We start from the raw sequence: 16,366 nt of genomic DNA, 5'->3' as shown, positions 1-16,366 counted from the left end.
ATGGCATGTGTTATGCATTTTTCAGTTTCCTTGCAAGTATTTGTTCGTGGGCAATACCGCGGAATGTTTCCAATACTAACAGAGCTTCAGTTTTGTTTAACCCTTATTCATGCTGTTTTAGCTGATTCCTAAGCACGAAAGCAAAGGACACGAATTCAAAATATTGTAGTGTTTCATTTTTCAACATACGAAAATTCCCATTTTTCTCTCTTATAGATCGCAATATCTTGTGGCAACACAAGTTGGACAGTGAGAAGAAGCTATCAAGACTTGATAGGGCTTGACAGGCAACTTCACAGGTATGACTTTTTTGTTTTATATTTTCTTCATTCTCAAGGTTAAGTGATATATAGGCTCTGTTATTACAGTATTGTTTGTGAGTTTGCGATGAGAACGATTTAAGATCTCTTTTGCCCTAAATTAGATTTAATGGGCCTAGTAAAATGCTTGGAATGACGATTTAAGAATTAATCAATCACTATTAGTGTCATGGCGTTCATGTATATTGAGATATTGAAGCTACATGGGTTATTTCATTTTGCTTTTTGTGAGGAGAAAGCATTGTTTGATATCAACTTCTCATCATTCAGATGCATATACGACAGAAATTTCAGCAAACTGGAATATCTTGGTGAAATCGATCGCAGTAGGAGTATTGTGATAGATACAGTAGGTGGAAATATGGCTTTTTAATGAATGTATTGCTTTGATAATAGTCCACAGGATATGCAAGGCTTTTTATTACAGGGAGACACTGTTTAAGTTTTTCAAAAATTTTAAATATCAATTTTAAGACAAACTTCATGAAAAATTATGTTATTATCATAAAGCAGATTGCATCATTTTGCGTAGCCAGTTATTTCTGAGTAAATAAACAATAGGCTACTCGTCGTTTTGTGATGCAAAAAGGTAACACATTGTAATTTTTATTTGGACAATGGGCAATAGCATACTGCTTTTGTAGCATTTATACCCTCCTAGGTCAAAAAGAGGGATTATTCATTTTGTTTATAAGCTCCCTCCCATCAACTTACTCATCGCGAACACCAACGCTCAACGGCAGTGAATCATACAATGGTGCTATGAATTTTTATTAGTTCATTGAAAAAATACGTTGTTATTTCATTTCTCAGGTGTAGGACAATACTTTTCCTTGTTTTCCCTAAATGAGCATCCCATCTCCATGCAACTCTCATGATCTTGCAACTGATAGAACAGGTGCGACAAATGTGAAGTTTAGGCCCCGTTCACATTGCTCCGGATTCAAATGAAAACGGATAAAAAAGTATCCGTTTGTGCCTTGCGTTCACACTGCTCACCCTTGAAAACGGAGACTTTTGAAAACGGAGTCTTTTGAAAACGCAAAAACGCAGTATGAACACCGAAAACGGATACTTTTGAAAACGCTAACAACAACAACAATACAGCAAGATGCTTAGACCGCGCCAATTTAAACAATTTTTCTTAACATGGCTGATTAATTCGAAGTTAGTACACTACTCGGAGGAATTTTAGTGGCAGTGAGTTGTTTTTTAGCAGTCGCGAGTGCTGTAGACCAGTTAGTGACGTTTTCCTTTTTATCCAGAGCGGAGCAATGTGAACGCGTCATCTTTTTCATACGGTTTTCAAATGTGTCCGGAGCAGTGGGAACAGGCAAAACGGATCGATATGAAAACGGATAAAAACAAATACGGAGCAATGTGAACATAGCCTTAGATGATTGCAAAGAAGGTTTCGGCGCGTTCGAGGCGCGTTCGGGCCGCATCCGGGCCGCATCCGAGGCGCGTTCGAAGCGCGTTTGATAGCAAGATAGAGAGGCAATATTGTCTAAAATATGTAACATTTTATTAGAGCACTGTTCTTTTATTTCATGAAAGCAGTCACCAAGATAGATTATTTTTTTGTAGAATATGAAGGAAAGAACCATTGCTTATCTGGAAAGACTCAACAGTATTGCTGGAAACAATTTGAACTGTGGCCCCATTTTGAATTGGTTTGAGGTATTAAATTGACAAAGATTTCCTTGTTTCTCTTGTAACACTTTAACACTTTTCCATCGTAATATTTTGCGGTTAAAACACCTATGGCCTTGTCGTTTCTACATTTCGACATAAAGCAAGTCCCTCAAAAGAAATAAAGAATTTAAGAACCAACAGGCACTTTCGTTAAGCATTTTCATCTAAAAATCTTTTCTAGAACGAGAAATGTATGCAAGGTTCTTAATATAATAGGAATCTTCATGAATATTTGTATTTTGACCAAGGTTCAATTGTAATTTCTAGTCTGTGTCTGCAATTTTGAGCTACAGACCCTTTAATCTAACTAATGTTGGTTTTCGAACAATATGTTTCTCAGAGAAAGAATTTGAATTATTTTTATAGAGATGTTTGGCTCTTTTTTCTCAAATCCAAAAGCTATAATCCTTTGAATAAGAACCTTCGATTCTTGAATAACTATGTTCGCCTATGAAATAAAAACAAAAAATGCTCTGCGCAAGAATGTGTCTTACACTTTGCCTGTGAGGCATCGAATTCTATGCTGACACTTTGCCTGTGATTCATCGAATTTTATGGATGCTTCCACTTTTTGCTGCTGCAAAATTTTGATGTGGTTTTTCAATATAAAATATTTGTACCCAAAAATATTCATACTTCATTCCGGTAAATGCCATATTATTTTGTCTCCTCCTGAAAAACTGTACTTATTCTGCATCAACCATAAACTGTTACAGATTTTGCTGAGCAGAGTTGAAAAACTCCGCAAGATTGATTTATTTCAATAATTGATACAAAACTTAAAGCAAGACTACTTGAAGTTTCATTACAATATTTCTCATAATGAGGCTAATTGTAGGAAGAAAGCATTTAAAGACCCTTTTCTACGTCTTTTGCATACGATTAAAATATCTGTTACCTTCACTGCCTTCCACGGTAGCATCATATTAAAATTAGATATGGTTGAACAGTCTAGGCAAAACGTGCTTTCTATCTGAATTACTTCCATTCGCTTCATTTTCGTTTGATAAGCAATTCAATTTGCCAACTATAACATGAAATCTCAATATTCCTTGAAATGTTTATCGTGTTGAGTTCCTCCAAGTAACTGCCGTTTTGTTTCAATTCAGCTTGATAATCATGGAAACCATCTTGTTGTCATGGAAGCCGACGACTCTGCTATCAATGTTCCTGCGATTGCTGCAGCCCACGTGATCAAACGCTACGTCGCCCAGGCCCCTGACGAAATTTCTTTAGAGGTACGTTTTTGCATCTCATATTGACGCCAACACCTTTTCACCTTATCTATCTATCCTTTCTGTCAAATTTTCATTGAAAAGAGTCAAGTACAAAATAATGGTCATCTAAAACCCTACTTTTATGTCAACAAAGAATAAGGCTTTATTACTACAGGGACGGCGCTAAACGTTGGAACAGAGATCATTTTAGATGACTCAGCTGCCCTCTATGGCAACTAGAAAGTCTTTCATTCATTAGAACGATAAAACAGTTAAGCAATGGGCGGGGTATTCTTGCTTTTTATTTATCCAATTTTTCAACTCCTTAGCCGAAAGGCTTTCTGCTGATTATCTTGCCATTACAATTCATAATAACATTCTTGCAAGTATGAGATTTCCATACTGCCAAGTTAACTGCGATGAAAGTTAATCTTCAATATATTCGGGTTTCAGGTCGGTGAGTTTGTATCTGTGATCGATATGCCCCCTGGAGAGGAAACAATTTGGTGGAGAGGGAAGAAAGGTTTTGAGGTATGATTACACGGGGCTTGTATTGTATCGCCGTAGCCTTTACAAACAGCAATACCTAAGTTTTAATTCATTCTTCCCCATGCCCCACCCCCTGTTTATCCCTTTCATAGTCCTGTTGCATTTGATATTCAATTGAAAGTCAAATTGGTCCCCTTTGAAACAAGAAAACAAAAGATGCCCCAAGAACATTCCGCTATGTTTTATAAATAATAAATGTCCTAGAAATAGTTGATGAATCATTTATGAAAAGAAAAACTAATTTTGGGGATTTATTTGGTATCCCCTTATTTTCAAACTGAGACTTTATTCTATTTATTGGGACTCTGCCGACCTAACAGTCGTTTGTCTGAAGACAGATCTTAAGCCAGTTTCCACCAACTGGTCGATGTTAGGTCATTTAATTTTTTAACAAGATTGTTTCACTGTTATATGCACATTGCCTTGAAATTTTGCAAATAAATTCTCACGGTGGTTATTTCCGTGCAGTTTGTAGTTGTACTTTTAAATTGCGCTTCGTATTGGTGACAAACCAGATTATAATACGGGTCGTACGAGCATATAAAGAGCCACTCGTTTGTCTCCTTATCTGGTCGTTTTTGGTTTGCGATATGGAAGAAAGAAATGAAAACTGTACAGAGCATTGTTTCTAGGTCAGCTGATGTTTTAAAGTTGTTACCACTATGAAAACATTCCAAAAGTAGGAAATTTAAAGTCTAATGATACACTATCTTTGATTTAGGTTGGCTTTTTCCCTTCAAGTTGTGTTGACATTCTCATTGATAAAGAATTGGACTCACAGCTCATCCAACATGCGATAATTCAAAGACCGAGTAAGTTTGTTTTTCATTCAGTATCATTGTAGCTTCTTGTCTCGCAAGTTCAAATAATGCTCTCCCTGAGAATCATTTAGAATTGACATACTTTTTCAATCAGTTCCAAATACCAAATTAAAGTAATTAGCAATTAACAAAATAATCGAACACATATTGAATAAATGGTTTTTGTTGAAATAGTAAAATACGAAAAGTTGCACTATACATTGAAGAATTGTTGGTGAAGGGCCGGATATGGCAAACGGGTTTTTGGCACAGTCTGTTTGGCTATTTTTCATTCTGAAAAGTTATCTTTGGACGGTATATCTGGATCATTGACATTGTGTATTTGCATAAATATTTCTGATAGCTCAACAGGGTCTTGAAAATTCCAGCAACACATTTTTAAGGGTTATCCTAGGGCGCCAAGATTCGCAATGAAAGCCCGTAGCAAGGGACATCTGTTGGTTAATTGTTGGTCGGTTTTAAGGTTGTTTGAAGCTGTGATACAGCAAAAGTGTGTCGCGAAAGAAACTTCGCCTATATGGATATATATTTTTGTTTTGGTTTGAAAGTGAGTAGAAACAAGGCTCGTGATAAATTGAGAATGTATTTGTCCTGGCTTGGCTTGGATTCGAACAGCACGGAAATTTTGAGCCATAATGGAAGTGCTGGGTCTAGCTGTACCAGAATTTTTTGTGCGTCTTGTTATTTCAAAATGATGATTCAAGGCAATGAATGAAACCTTTGTAAGATCCGTTTAGCTATTTTTTGGAGTGAAAACGTAGCAGAAAAAGTCCCGAAGTAAGGTGTTTCTATTACAAGTGTGATAAAGATTAGAATAGAGTCCAGAGGTCCTTAAATTGTAGCGTGGATTCATCGATGTTGCTGCTTCTCTTTTGAGGAAACGCTCTCGCGATATGTAGTTATGCTCTGGACTAGCTGTCTATCTGTTGCGAACATTGTTTTTACTACAAAAGGCCTGGGTATATGATTTTCTTCGATCCTCGCCCAATTAATGATTATTGACTAGCGACTGATAGAGTGGCATGATTAGATGGATAGAGAGACTGGCGATGAATCTTATCTGCGTCTCTAAAGCTGGCCAATGTAACAGTGTTTATAGATTGTAGACTTTTTTTATTCCTGCACCTGCATCATTTATTGAAAAGTAAGCTTACTTAAAGAAATTCAATTTAATACAATTCAGCTGAACATAGAAATGCATCCTAGTTTAAAATTTTAGCAACAATGTGTATTATATACGTCCCAGGAGAAACATAGCCTGGAGACCCAGGAGACCGTGGATGTATTGAGCTTTGGGTCGTGAACTAGCGAGAAAGGCAAAAAACCTCAAGCTTGGCAAATATAGGACAAATTAAACATTTCTATAGCTAAGTTGAATGGAAAAAATCCTTAAGCCTTAAATCAGCTTGATTTGTTGCTTGAGTCTCAGCCAGTGAGATTTCACAATCTTATTCTGCAAAACCACCTGCGCAGGAACATTTCTCTTCGAGCTCGGCGTGTAGGCTACTTGCAATGTCATTGTGTTTATTCACACGCACTCTTGCTCTATGGAGAGGTTCATGTTTAGCAAGGTTTGCCACTTATATGTTTGTTCAATCTTTAACTCTTTGTGCCTGCCAGCATGTGTTGGGCTTTTTCTGTCGCCCTTCAAAACTGCATTACGCGTTAGGCCAGTTGGACCTTTGTAGAGTCGTTTAAGTTAACATCGGAACTCCTAAATTTTTGATACCGCAAAATTTTGAGATACAACTGAAAGCGGAAACATGTCATACTCAAGTCTTTAGATTTATATATATTCATTTTCTTTGTATATTTTTGTTTTAAATTATCAATTCTCGTTGTGTTCGATTGTTCTCTGTCGGTTAGCTTTGCTCCTGTTCACCGTTGTCATACACTTCAACGCAAGATTGTTAGAATCTGGTGGATGCAGCATAATCGTTTGACAAATTATGTTTTAGGCACCTTATTATTCACTCTTCAAAACTGAGTTTGATGTTCCCAGCTGACTTTTCAATAAAATTGTTTCAGTGCAAGCCTTTTGTTGATTTGTCATCACTCGTTGCTATTGATCACAAGCCTCTCGTATTTTCAACTGGCTTGTTTCTAGCACGCATCTTCTATATAGGTTACATCTTCTGATTTCTAGGTTACATCCCCTGATTTTTGCGTGAATACCATTAATTGAATATTTGTTGCTGCTGGTTGAATTTTCGGATTGTACTGTTTTTTCTCAAGGCTATGCAAGGAAAAATACTGATCATTGCCTTCGCTTCTTATTCTTTTATTTCTGAATTGTAAAGCCGTGTGAATTTGACAGTGTACTGTGACAGATCTTTGTTGAATATTGGCTACTACCACCAAGATCTGTACTAGAGGCCGTTTCACCCAGGCTCGCGCCAAAGGCTGCGTCACGATCTCCACGCCTTACGAATAAGAACGATGATTAAAATGAAGACAAGGCTTTGGCCTTTTTTATTCCTCTTGTGCAATACGTAAATAAAAATTAGAAGAGTACTGTATTTATGAATTGAAAGAGAACAACCTTTTCAATTAGATATAAACTTATCTAAAACTAATTTTGGGTATTCTTTCCAAAAGAGGTTATTTTATAAGGCAAATGTGTGTTCGAATCTCTTCCCTCTATGTTTGTATTTGACTTATGAAAATGCAGCATCGCATTCCAAGCTACATAGCTTTCCTTTTTCGTCTCAGCATAATTTCAACTGTTGGTATTTTTTATACGTCTAGCAATAAAAGCAATCTAAGCTGTGTTTATCTTTTCTTTGCTACAATAGCTTCATTTCTTTAGCTTGCTTTCTTCTAAACAAGCGCAGATGTGATGAAGTTGGAGTACTTGCTCCGATTGTAAAGTCCCTTCTGTTTCCCATAACACTGTGTATTTGCGTGCACCTCTAGGCTCCATGGTGAAAACGCCTGGATTGATTCAGATGTTTATTCAACTTCCCGGACCTTCCCTTGCGATGTTTTTTTCAGGACATTTTATTAACAGGGCCTCTAGATAATAAACTTTTTGTGCTCAGATCATGCGACTAGCTGAATTATCAACAGGGAGTAATGCCTAAGTATTGTCTTGCTACGGTTTACAAATTGTTCGGAGCTACCATTATAACAGCGTTATTGTGAGTAAGAGAAATGTTGTCCGAAAGCAAATTGAGTTGCTGCTGTGAAGATCTATATGCAATAGTAAATAGCCGCGTGCAATTAGCGCAAAGCCAGCTCTTAGCTGCCAATCGTACGAGCATGTTTTGTAGATGACTTAGCTACACGCACTTTTGTTTACAAGTTGTTTTTTGGTGAATTTCAGGCATGTATGAGTTCAATTTTGTTAATTGATTATGCTTTGTAGTGCCACAGTTGCATCTTTGTTTATATTTCCAACTTGTGCTGGTAAGATTGTCTCTGGAATTGGTGTTTGTGACGTTGCAGTTTTGTCTTTGACCAAGGATACCATAACTGCTTCCTTGTAGCATAATATTTCGCTGGAGGTATTCGCGTAATATTCAACGCTTTATTGCAGTTATTGCAGTTACTCCGAGGGTTACATTGCAGTATTTGCAGCTTTCTCAGAGCGATGATATTGTGTTGATAAACTAGGCTGATAATAATCGTTAAAATCAGTTATAGGTCGTGAGGCATCACCAATAATCATTATCAATCATCACGTTAATCAACCAATCAGTCAGTCAATCAATCATTTAATCAATCAATCATCAACCAATCAACGAGTCGATCAATTGATTTCATTATCAGTCACTTTTTCATTTCGACAACTTAATCTCGCCAACTAATTATAAGTGTAGCATTTTGTGACTTTTTCAAATCGAATAATCTCCCGGGTTTTACGTTTATTTACGTTTATTTTTTCCGTTATTTGTTTCTTTTGATAAACTATTGATATTTTCGCGCAGGTTTTCGCTAGACTTCGTATCTTTCATGCAAACTCGTATTTCTAGGAAGCTTTTATTGCAGCTCTCCTTCTAAGGTGCTTTCTTCTCATAGCTGCCATTTTGAATCAGGCCCTACTAAAACCATGCATAACAACAGCGTTTTTATCCGAAGGTAGTTTTTAGGACACTGCTTGCACCAGATAAAACTATTTCCGAATTCTTGTCCTAAAAACTCGCATTATTCAATCGATTTTACAAAACATGAAACAGGTGAAACATTGACCAGACTTAATATGTTGGACAGCACATGAAAAAAACAATTTGTAATTGTTACTGCGATAACAAGATGGAAGTTGCCAAAACAGATAATAACGTTCTAAGATCATTACATATGATGAATTCAATCTAGATGCTAGTCTGAAAAGCTTTCTCCAGTGTATTTGGAAGCTTTCAACACCTCACTGAAAGCAGAGTGTGCCAATACAACAGCTTAACCTTCATTTTTTGAATCGGTTTTAATTTCTTTCTGCAGTTAGTAAACGACGGGGAAAATTCATATCTTTTCTGCGGTACTTCTTTCGGTCAAGACCAAGCAAAGACGAACTCATGCAGACAGGAATCTTAAGGTGGGAAATTTTACTATCATATCAGCTACTTTAGCCTTAGCTGGACTAAAAAGCTACGTAAAGGTGATATGTTATTTGCCTGTGCCAATTTCTTTAAGTAATTCTGTAACTCATAGCAAAGCTTGTTTCCGGTTGGTATATATTACTATTTCCATTATTTTGTTTCTTTCTGTAGATCCTTTGAATAAATTCCTAAGTGATATGACATTATTAAATATGACTTTCAGTTGACCAGCTTGTTTCGATACTGCTTCGTTTCAAAAATCCCACATCACTAGTTTGAAATTTTGAAATCTATTGGTAATGATAATATCTAATATGCTGAAACCCTAATAAGCCACGAAAGCATAATCTTCATAAATGAAATAAGTTTTTTGATTTCGTCGTTATTATACTTAGCGCAGGGGATTTTCGGTGTGTGAACAGAAGCATATCCACTTTTCACAGTCTGCACAGACTATTGATTTCGAAAAACGCAAATTAAGATTTCATTGCAATTTTTTTCGATCACATTCGACTGCAGCTAGCATCTTTTGCCTTGAGTACTTTTCTGGATTTTGAACCTTTTATAATTGTTTATTTTATGCCTTCTTCTGGCACCACTCGTACTCTGTCTCTAGTTTTTAGCAACAGGTGTTCCCATTATGCATTAAAAGATATTTTGAAGACTGCTCGATGACGTATAGTCAGAGGTTTTTAACCGTTTTGGTGTCCAGAACAAGACAATTCTTAAGTCGCAACTATGAATTTCACGTTTAATGCTATCATTAGAAACTTGACATGGTAATCAATGGGGTTCAAAGTCGTAACTTTATTGTACCAATTTTTGTTCGCTTGAAATGGTACCTGCGTTAATGCTTTTATTTTGTAACTTTCCATTGATGGTTTTATTCATTATATTTTCTTCTTTGCAGAGAACGCACCTTTGGGTGTGACCTTGGTGAGCATCTAGCTAGCACAGGAAGAGAGAGTAAGCTATTTGACCAGAATAGGTTATATTTTTTCAAAGACTTGCCAAATGTGTACACTGGTGCACTTCTAAAATTGGATGTCACTTAAGAAATAGTTTGAAGATCCGACACTAATAGGCAGTAACAGTCTTTATTTGCCCAAAAGAATGAGAATTCGTATGTTTTCTTCGATTGGAGAGGCTTTGCAAGATAAATTCTTGAAAATGAAGTGCCTTGTATGCTTTTGGTTGCTGTTAAACAACTCCAAACTCAAGCCAATGTTGTCTTCATGTTGATATCTTGTTTTGTCATTGTGTGCTTGCCAAAACCTTAACTTATAGTTGGTACGTCTATTCTTCACAGTACCACTTGTGCTGGAAATGTGTTGCGCTGTCATTGAAGAAAGTGGCATTGTCGATGGCATTTACAGACTGTCAGGCATCACATCAAATATGCAGCGTCTAAGGTATGAAAAAATAATCAAAGCCCTAGAAAATGCTTCAAAACTTTATTTTAAATTGATCAGCTTTCCAATTATTTGAAAGAAAATGTTTTTCATTTGTGTAATTTGCTTTGTAAAGCAGCTATGTATTTAACTGTTTAGTTTGCAAAGCTGACGCATTCTATGTTTATCCAGTTGAAACGTGAAATTTTTCTTTCTAAATTTTCTTCTGATGTAGAAGAATTTATTCGTAGAGCCTTCTTTCTGCTTCCGGGATCTGTTTTCTCACAGTTTTTTGTTGCATTCAAGGCTTAACCTATGTATTTGTTAACAACAGGTGTCAAAAATATTAACGAATTTTCCTAATTTATTTGCCGCAAATACTGTTTAAAGATTGAACTTGAAAGTGCCACTGACATAAAAAACCAAAATTTTGAAAAATGCTTTTTCTTAGACAGTAAACATCACTGATTCTATATCTGCAAATATTTTTTCAAAATAAGGGCCATAAGTTCAATTTTTTGCTCATATTTTCATTAACGAATACTGCTAATTTGTTTGCCGCAAATACTGTTTGAAGATTGAACTCTGAATTTTTTACATGAATCAAATTATTCGTATATGCTGTATTTTAGACGAAACTGGTATTTGTTTTTGAGAAATTTTATTCATGTATGGGACGCTGTTGTTACGAAAAGTTGAGATGAATCACGAATAAAAACAGAGATACTGCAACTAGTAGTGCAATTAAAAGTCCTAATCAAGCTATCATCCCCAGTTACTCTGATTCCCAATTGTTTATGTTATTTGTTAGTTGCATTTAATATTCACTCTAGACTTGCATTTGATAACGAAGAGCCACCAGACCTGTCTGAAAGCAGATACCTCCATGATATTCACTGTATTTCCTCTTTACTGAAGACCTATTTCAGGTGAGCTTTGTGCCAAGCACATTTTTTTTTCAAAAAACCACGACGTATATTCTGACTTTTCCAATCTGCGGCTCTCAGCGAGACAAAACTCAAGTAAACAGTCAGATAGGTCTATACATCACTAATTTTTCTCCTTCAGGTGTTATCCCTGTGCTGCCCTATTGATTCTCATTCCCAATAAATTATTTCGTTTGTGCAAATTATATTACAATCTAATTTGTTTAATAGCATTGATTTCTAAACCTCAGTTATAGTTCATAGTAACTTTGTCGTATTTTGCTTGTTTTCTTTTTCCTTTCCTCGCCATTTTCATTTTTCGTTTATTTTTGTTATTTCTTTTTATCATGTTGAATTATGATGATGATGATTTATCTTTTAGAGAGCTGCCAAATCCTCTGCTAACCTACGAGCTCTATGACAAATTTATGGTAGGTTTATTTTCATGCTTTTTTGTATTTTTTTCAGAATCTTCAATTCAATGTAAAGACCTTAAAGCTAGATTTTAATACTATTATCTTTTTGTGCTGCGCTCTTTCTTTGTGTGCAGTGCAAGATACCTAACAAAGAAAATTATCATGCAAAGATCACCAGGGTTAAATAAAAATGTAAGGTTAAAGAAAATTTAACACTCGAAAAATCCTTTCCGCAGTGTCCTATTACTGAAGTGCATTTATTTTGAGAACAATTTCTTTAAAGATTAAGAAAATTTTGCTTTACGTTTTACTTTGAATTATCACCTTTTCTTGCTAGGCCGCAATTCGAAAAGACGATGACATGGATCGTACAGTGGCATTCCATCATGCCATTCAACGGCTTCCTCCTCCACATTACAGGTAGCTGATCTCTCACGACATCCAATCCTTTATTTCTTTTTAGCACTTTCTGTGCCTGTGTAACACATAGCTTTTATCTTCATGGGTTACAGTAGAAATTTTCATAGAGATAAAAGCAATTCAGGACACAGACGGTGGGCTGGTGTTTGGGCTCGTTAAAGTGAAAGCCCTGTTGGTTTTTTTCTTAAATTCAATGTTTTGATAGTCGAATCTGCTGGATATAAATGACAGAGCAACCTGCCACCTCTTGCTTCCTTCCCTCCCGACCGTTTTGTCATTTTTAAAAACTGTTTTCTAAATTATGCTTCTAAATTATCCTGCAAGCTATACCTTTTATTAGCTTATACTTTGTCGGTAAGAGATCTCTTATATTTGTTAAAAGAAGTGTTGGAAATCAGTTGGTTTATTGAAACCAGAACGGTAACGAAAAATATTTCTTGTCTCCACTCTTTCCTGTCTCCACTCTTTCCTGTCTCCACTCTTCCCTGTCTCCACTCTTCCCTGTCTCCACTCTTCCCTGTCTCCACTCTTCCCTGTCTCCACTCTTCCCTGTCTCCACTCTTCCCTGTCTCCACTCTTCCCTGTCTCCACTCTTCCCTGTCTCCACTCTTTCCTGTCTCCACTCTTCCCTGTCTCCACTCTTCCCTGTCTCCACTCTTCCCTGTCTCCACTCTTCCCTGTCTCCACTCTTCCCTGTCTCCACTCTTCCCTGTCTCCACTCTTCCCTGTCTCCACTCTTCCCTGTCTCCACTCTTTCCTGTCTCCACTCTTCCCTGTCTCCACTCTTCCCTGTCTCCACTCTTCCCTGTCTCCACTCTTCCCTGTCTCCACTCTTCCCTGTCTCCACTCTTCCCTGTCTCCACTCTTCCCTGTCTCCACTCTTCCCTGTCTCCACTCTTTCCTGTCTCCACTCTTCCCTGTCTCCACTCTTTCCTGTCTCCACTCTTCCCTGTCTCCACTCTTCCCTGTCTCCACTCTTCCCTGTCTCCACTCTTCCCTGTCTCCACTCTTCCCTGTCTCCACTCTTCCCTGTCTCCACTCTTCCCTGTCTCCACTCTTTCCTGTCTCCACTCTTCCCTGTCTCCACTCTTCCCTGTCTCCACTCTTCCCTGTCTCCACTCTTCCCTGTCTCCACTCTTCCCTGTCTCCACTCTTCCCTGTCTCCACTCTTCCCTGTCTCCACTCTTCCCTGTCTCCACTCTTCCCTGTCTCCACTCTTCCCTGTCTCCACTCTTCCCTGTCTCCACTCTTCCCTGTCTCCACTCTTCCCTGTCTCCACTCTTCCCTGTCTCCACTCTTCCCTGTCTCCACTCTTCCCTGTCTCCACTCTTCCCTGTCTCCACTCTTCCCTGTCTCCACTCTTCCCTGTCTCCACTCTTCCCTGTCTCCACTCTTCCCTGTCTTTAGCATTTGCCACTTTCCCTGTGAAGCAAGAATAGTTATCAGATTTCCTTCTAATTTCAGATCACTAGAATATCTACTCCGCCACCTTGAGAAATGCGCTTCTCAGTCCAGTCACACCAATATGAACGAAAAGAATCTAGCCATTGTCTGGGCGCCGAACTTGCTAAGGTATGAATTTTATAATGAAATTTTCGAATTAAAACTGGCTAGCTTTTGACGTAAGAAATTTTTTTGAAAGTTTTGAGAAATGTTGTCATAAATAAGGCCCTATAGTCAGAATTTCACAGGAATCTCTTTGTAAATTACAAAAGGCCGGTGTCAAGGGTATTTTTATGAAAAGGGTACTTTGGCCCCCTTGCCCGTCCTATCAAAAAGCAACAGGGGCGGGTGACTCCCTGTGCCCCTATCTCCGGCGTCCCTGCTTTTTGGAATTACACGTAACGTTGAAAATAGTTGGTTATGCCCATCCCTGTGGATTGCATTATTTGCTATTCTGGTGCATTCGGTTTGAATGATTTTTTTGTTTTTTATGGGCACGCTAGATATTCTAATTCTAGATCGGCTTTGTGATGAAAAGAGACACTTTTGATCGAATGAATTTTCATGATATTACGAATCTATTGATAGTTGGCCGTTTATTATTCACCAAATTAAGCAAATTACTTTATATGTTTCTCTATTTCGAAAAATCAGCTGAAATTTATCGAACGTATAGTCGATGCAAATAATATTAAACTAGTGAAATATCCGAAGGGTTATATTTTAACAGACTCAACAAGGCACAAATCAGTGAAAGTATTCTTGCAAGCTAGTCACCAATGCTTGAGCAACCTTGCACGTTTCAACTATTGTGCCCCTTCTAGGGCTGCAAATGGACAGAACTGGTTTTACGATGCACAGCTCTTTATAAGGCATCCCCAAAGCTTTATTTGGCGATTTCGAGATTTCTTTGAAATTGAATTAATAATCTTGAACAGTGCTTGGCAAGCACCTTTGAATCAGGTTTTCACAAGCCCTATGAAAGCTTTCTTGATTTAAATCATGACTTACAGATTTTCTCTACATGTGCAATTCAAATTGGTTTATCTTTAAAAACACGACTCTCATTTTCCCAACTTCTGATTAGTCTGGAGACATGTTCGTTATGGTTTTTGCTAGTGGATTTATTTTCAAGGTAAAAAAGATGCAATGCAACTACGAGCACATATAAGGATTTGAGCTTCATTTCTTAAAAAAAACGCTGATCTACTTCTTAAATTAAAGCGCGGGTGTATTTCTGCATATTATTTTACCTGAGCATATATGTCAAGTCCGCCCTACACAGCATGTAAAACTATCAAGATCAAAATAATTTAAGCACTGAACAACTTTTCAGGATCTCCTGCAGCAAAAATGATCTGTTTTGGTGTACTTTGGCGATATTTGATTTGAAAAGAAACAAAACATTAAACGGCCGCTTTTTGCATCTGTTCAGCTAAATTTTTTAAAGATATGGTAGCTTTAGAAAGATTGGCTGCAGAATTTTAGAACTAACAGAGGGGTGTTTTTACGAAAAGACCAAATTTGAAGTAAAACAGCTGCCACGTTCAGTTCTTCTCGTAGTGGAATAATTTTAACAAACCTTAAACTACGAGTGTTTTGTTTGTAAAAGTAGAATATTTGTGAAAGTTTGTCGTCTTTGTAGGCCCAACGTCAACGAGCAGGCTGGAGCTGCTTTGTTAGATATACGACATCAAGCAATAATAGTGGAATATTTGCTTAAGAATGTTGGAATCTTCTTTGACAAAAATTTGGCATCGGCAGCCATCGCCTTCTACCCAGAAGCAGATGACGTCACCATTCCAGTCGCTGAAAATGGTAACCTGGGATTTATTTTCCGTTGCGTCCATTTATCTTTTTTCTCTAAAACAATTTGTCTGGTGAGGTATTCAGCACCGGGCATACCCTTACGTTTTGTCAATCATGCATTTTTAAACATTGCCTGTAATGTTATTGTTAGTTCACATAAACTATTTTGTTTTATTAAGTGCTAACATCAACTCCAGTTTCTTTTAACTCATGTTCGTTAATGTATTTTCTTTTTGCATTAATTTGATGCTAATTTGTTTTTTTGTCTCTTTTTTATAGGATACTCCAAAGACATTGTCCTTGATCGTGCAAACTTAGAAAAAATAGGGATAGGGCCACCAAAGCTGATATCATTGACAGAAGCAAGAGCGAGATTAAAAGAAAATAACCGAATCTGTGAATCAGAGCCAAACTTAGACTCAGGTATGATTCTTGCCAATTCCCTTCACGCATTACTTAAGCTATGATAATACTTTACAATCAATGCCAAAGGTCCTTGAATCGCCTAGAGTCTACAGTGTAGGATCCAGTTTCTCTTTCTAAAAGAACTTTCACAGATGTACAGACTTTGTTTTCGACAGTGATGTAGGATGACGCAATTTTCTAAGTATTTGGACGGGCACAGAGGGGCAAACATTTCTAGTTGGGCGGGAATTTCTCACCCTATATTATGGAGAATTAATTTAGATTAAACCCTATTTGAATTCGCTAAGAAAAGGTAACGGATCCAAGTGCTATTTATTTGTAAAGAATTGTTGAGAAATTTTGCTTTTGTTTCGTTTTTATTTTGTGTTATTTTCCCCAACGTTCAATTTCTATAC

At 37.1% G+C, this 16,366-nt stretch overlaps 1 protein-coding gene across 6 annotated transcripts in view; it reads left to right on the top strand.

The window, feature by feature from the left end:
• LOC148957166 (GTPase-activating protein CdGAPr-like) overlaps positions 1 to 16,366 on the top strand; it is a 46,260-nt gene that overhangs the window by 27,083 nt on the left and 2,811 nt on the right. For all 6 annotated transcript variants that reach the window (XM_089115818.1, XM_089115820.1, XM_089115817.1 and 3 more), the window contains 15 exons: positions 217 to 299; positions 591 to 669; positions 1,908 to 2,000; positions 3,125 to 3,253; positions 3,686 to 3,763; positions 4,503 to 4,593; positions 9,043 to 9,136; positions 10,051 to 10,106; positions 10,450 to 10,552; positions 11,365 to 11,460; positions 11,840 to 11,888; positions 12,211 to 12,293; positions 13,758 to 13,865; positions 15,382 to 15,554; positions 15,825 to 15,968. In XM_089115818.1, the coding sequence (XP_088971944.1) occupies positions 217 to 299; positions 591 to 669; positions 1,908 to 2,000; positions 3,125 to 3,253; positions 3,686 to 3,763; positions 4,503 to 4,593; positions 9,043 to 9,136; positions 10,051 to 10,106; positions 10,450 to 10,552; positions 11,365 to 11,460; positions 11,840 to 11,888; positions 12,211 to 12,293; positions 13,758 to 13,865; positions 15,382 to 15,554; positions 15,825 to 15,968 (1,459 nt within the window). The remainder of the gene's footprint in view (positions 1 to 216; positions 300 to 590; positions 670 to 1,907; positions 2,001 to 3,124; positions 3,254 to 3,685; positions 3,764 to 4,502; positions 4,594 to 9,042; positions 9,137 to 10,050; positions 10,107 to 10,449; positions 10,553 to 11,364; positions 11,461 to 11,839; positions 11,889 to 12,210; positions 12,294 to 13,757; positions 13,866 to 15,381; positions 15,555 to 15,824; positions 15,969 to 16,366) is intronic.

Source organism: Rhopilema esculentum, unplaced genomic scaffold (genome assembly GCF_057945365.1).
Source record: "Rhopilema esculentum isolate cy_ngs unplaced genomic scaffold, ASM5794536v1 HiC_scaffold_37, whole genome shotgun sequence".
NCBI lineage: Eukaryota > Metazoa > Cnidaria > Scyphozoa > Rhizostomeae > Rhizostomatidae > Rhopilema > Rhopilema esculentum.
Note: the sequence above shows the minus strand (reverse complement) of the source record. Positions and strands in the feature narration are given on the sequence as shown.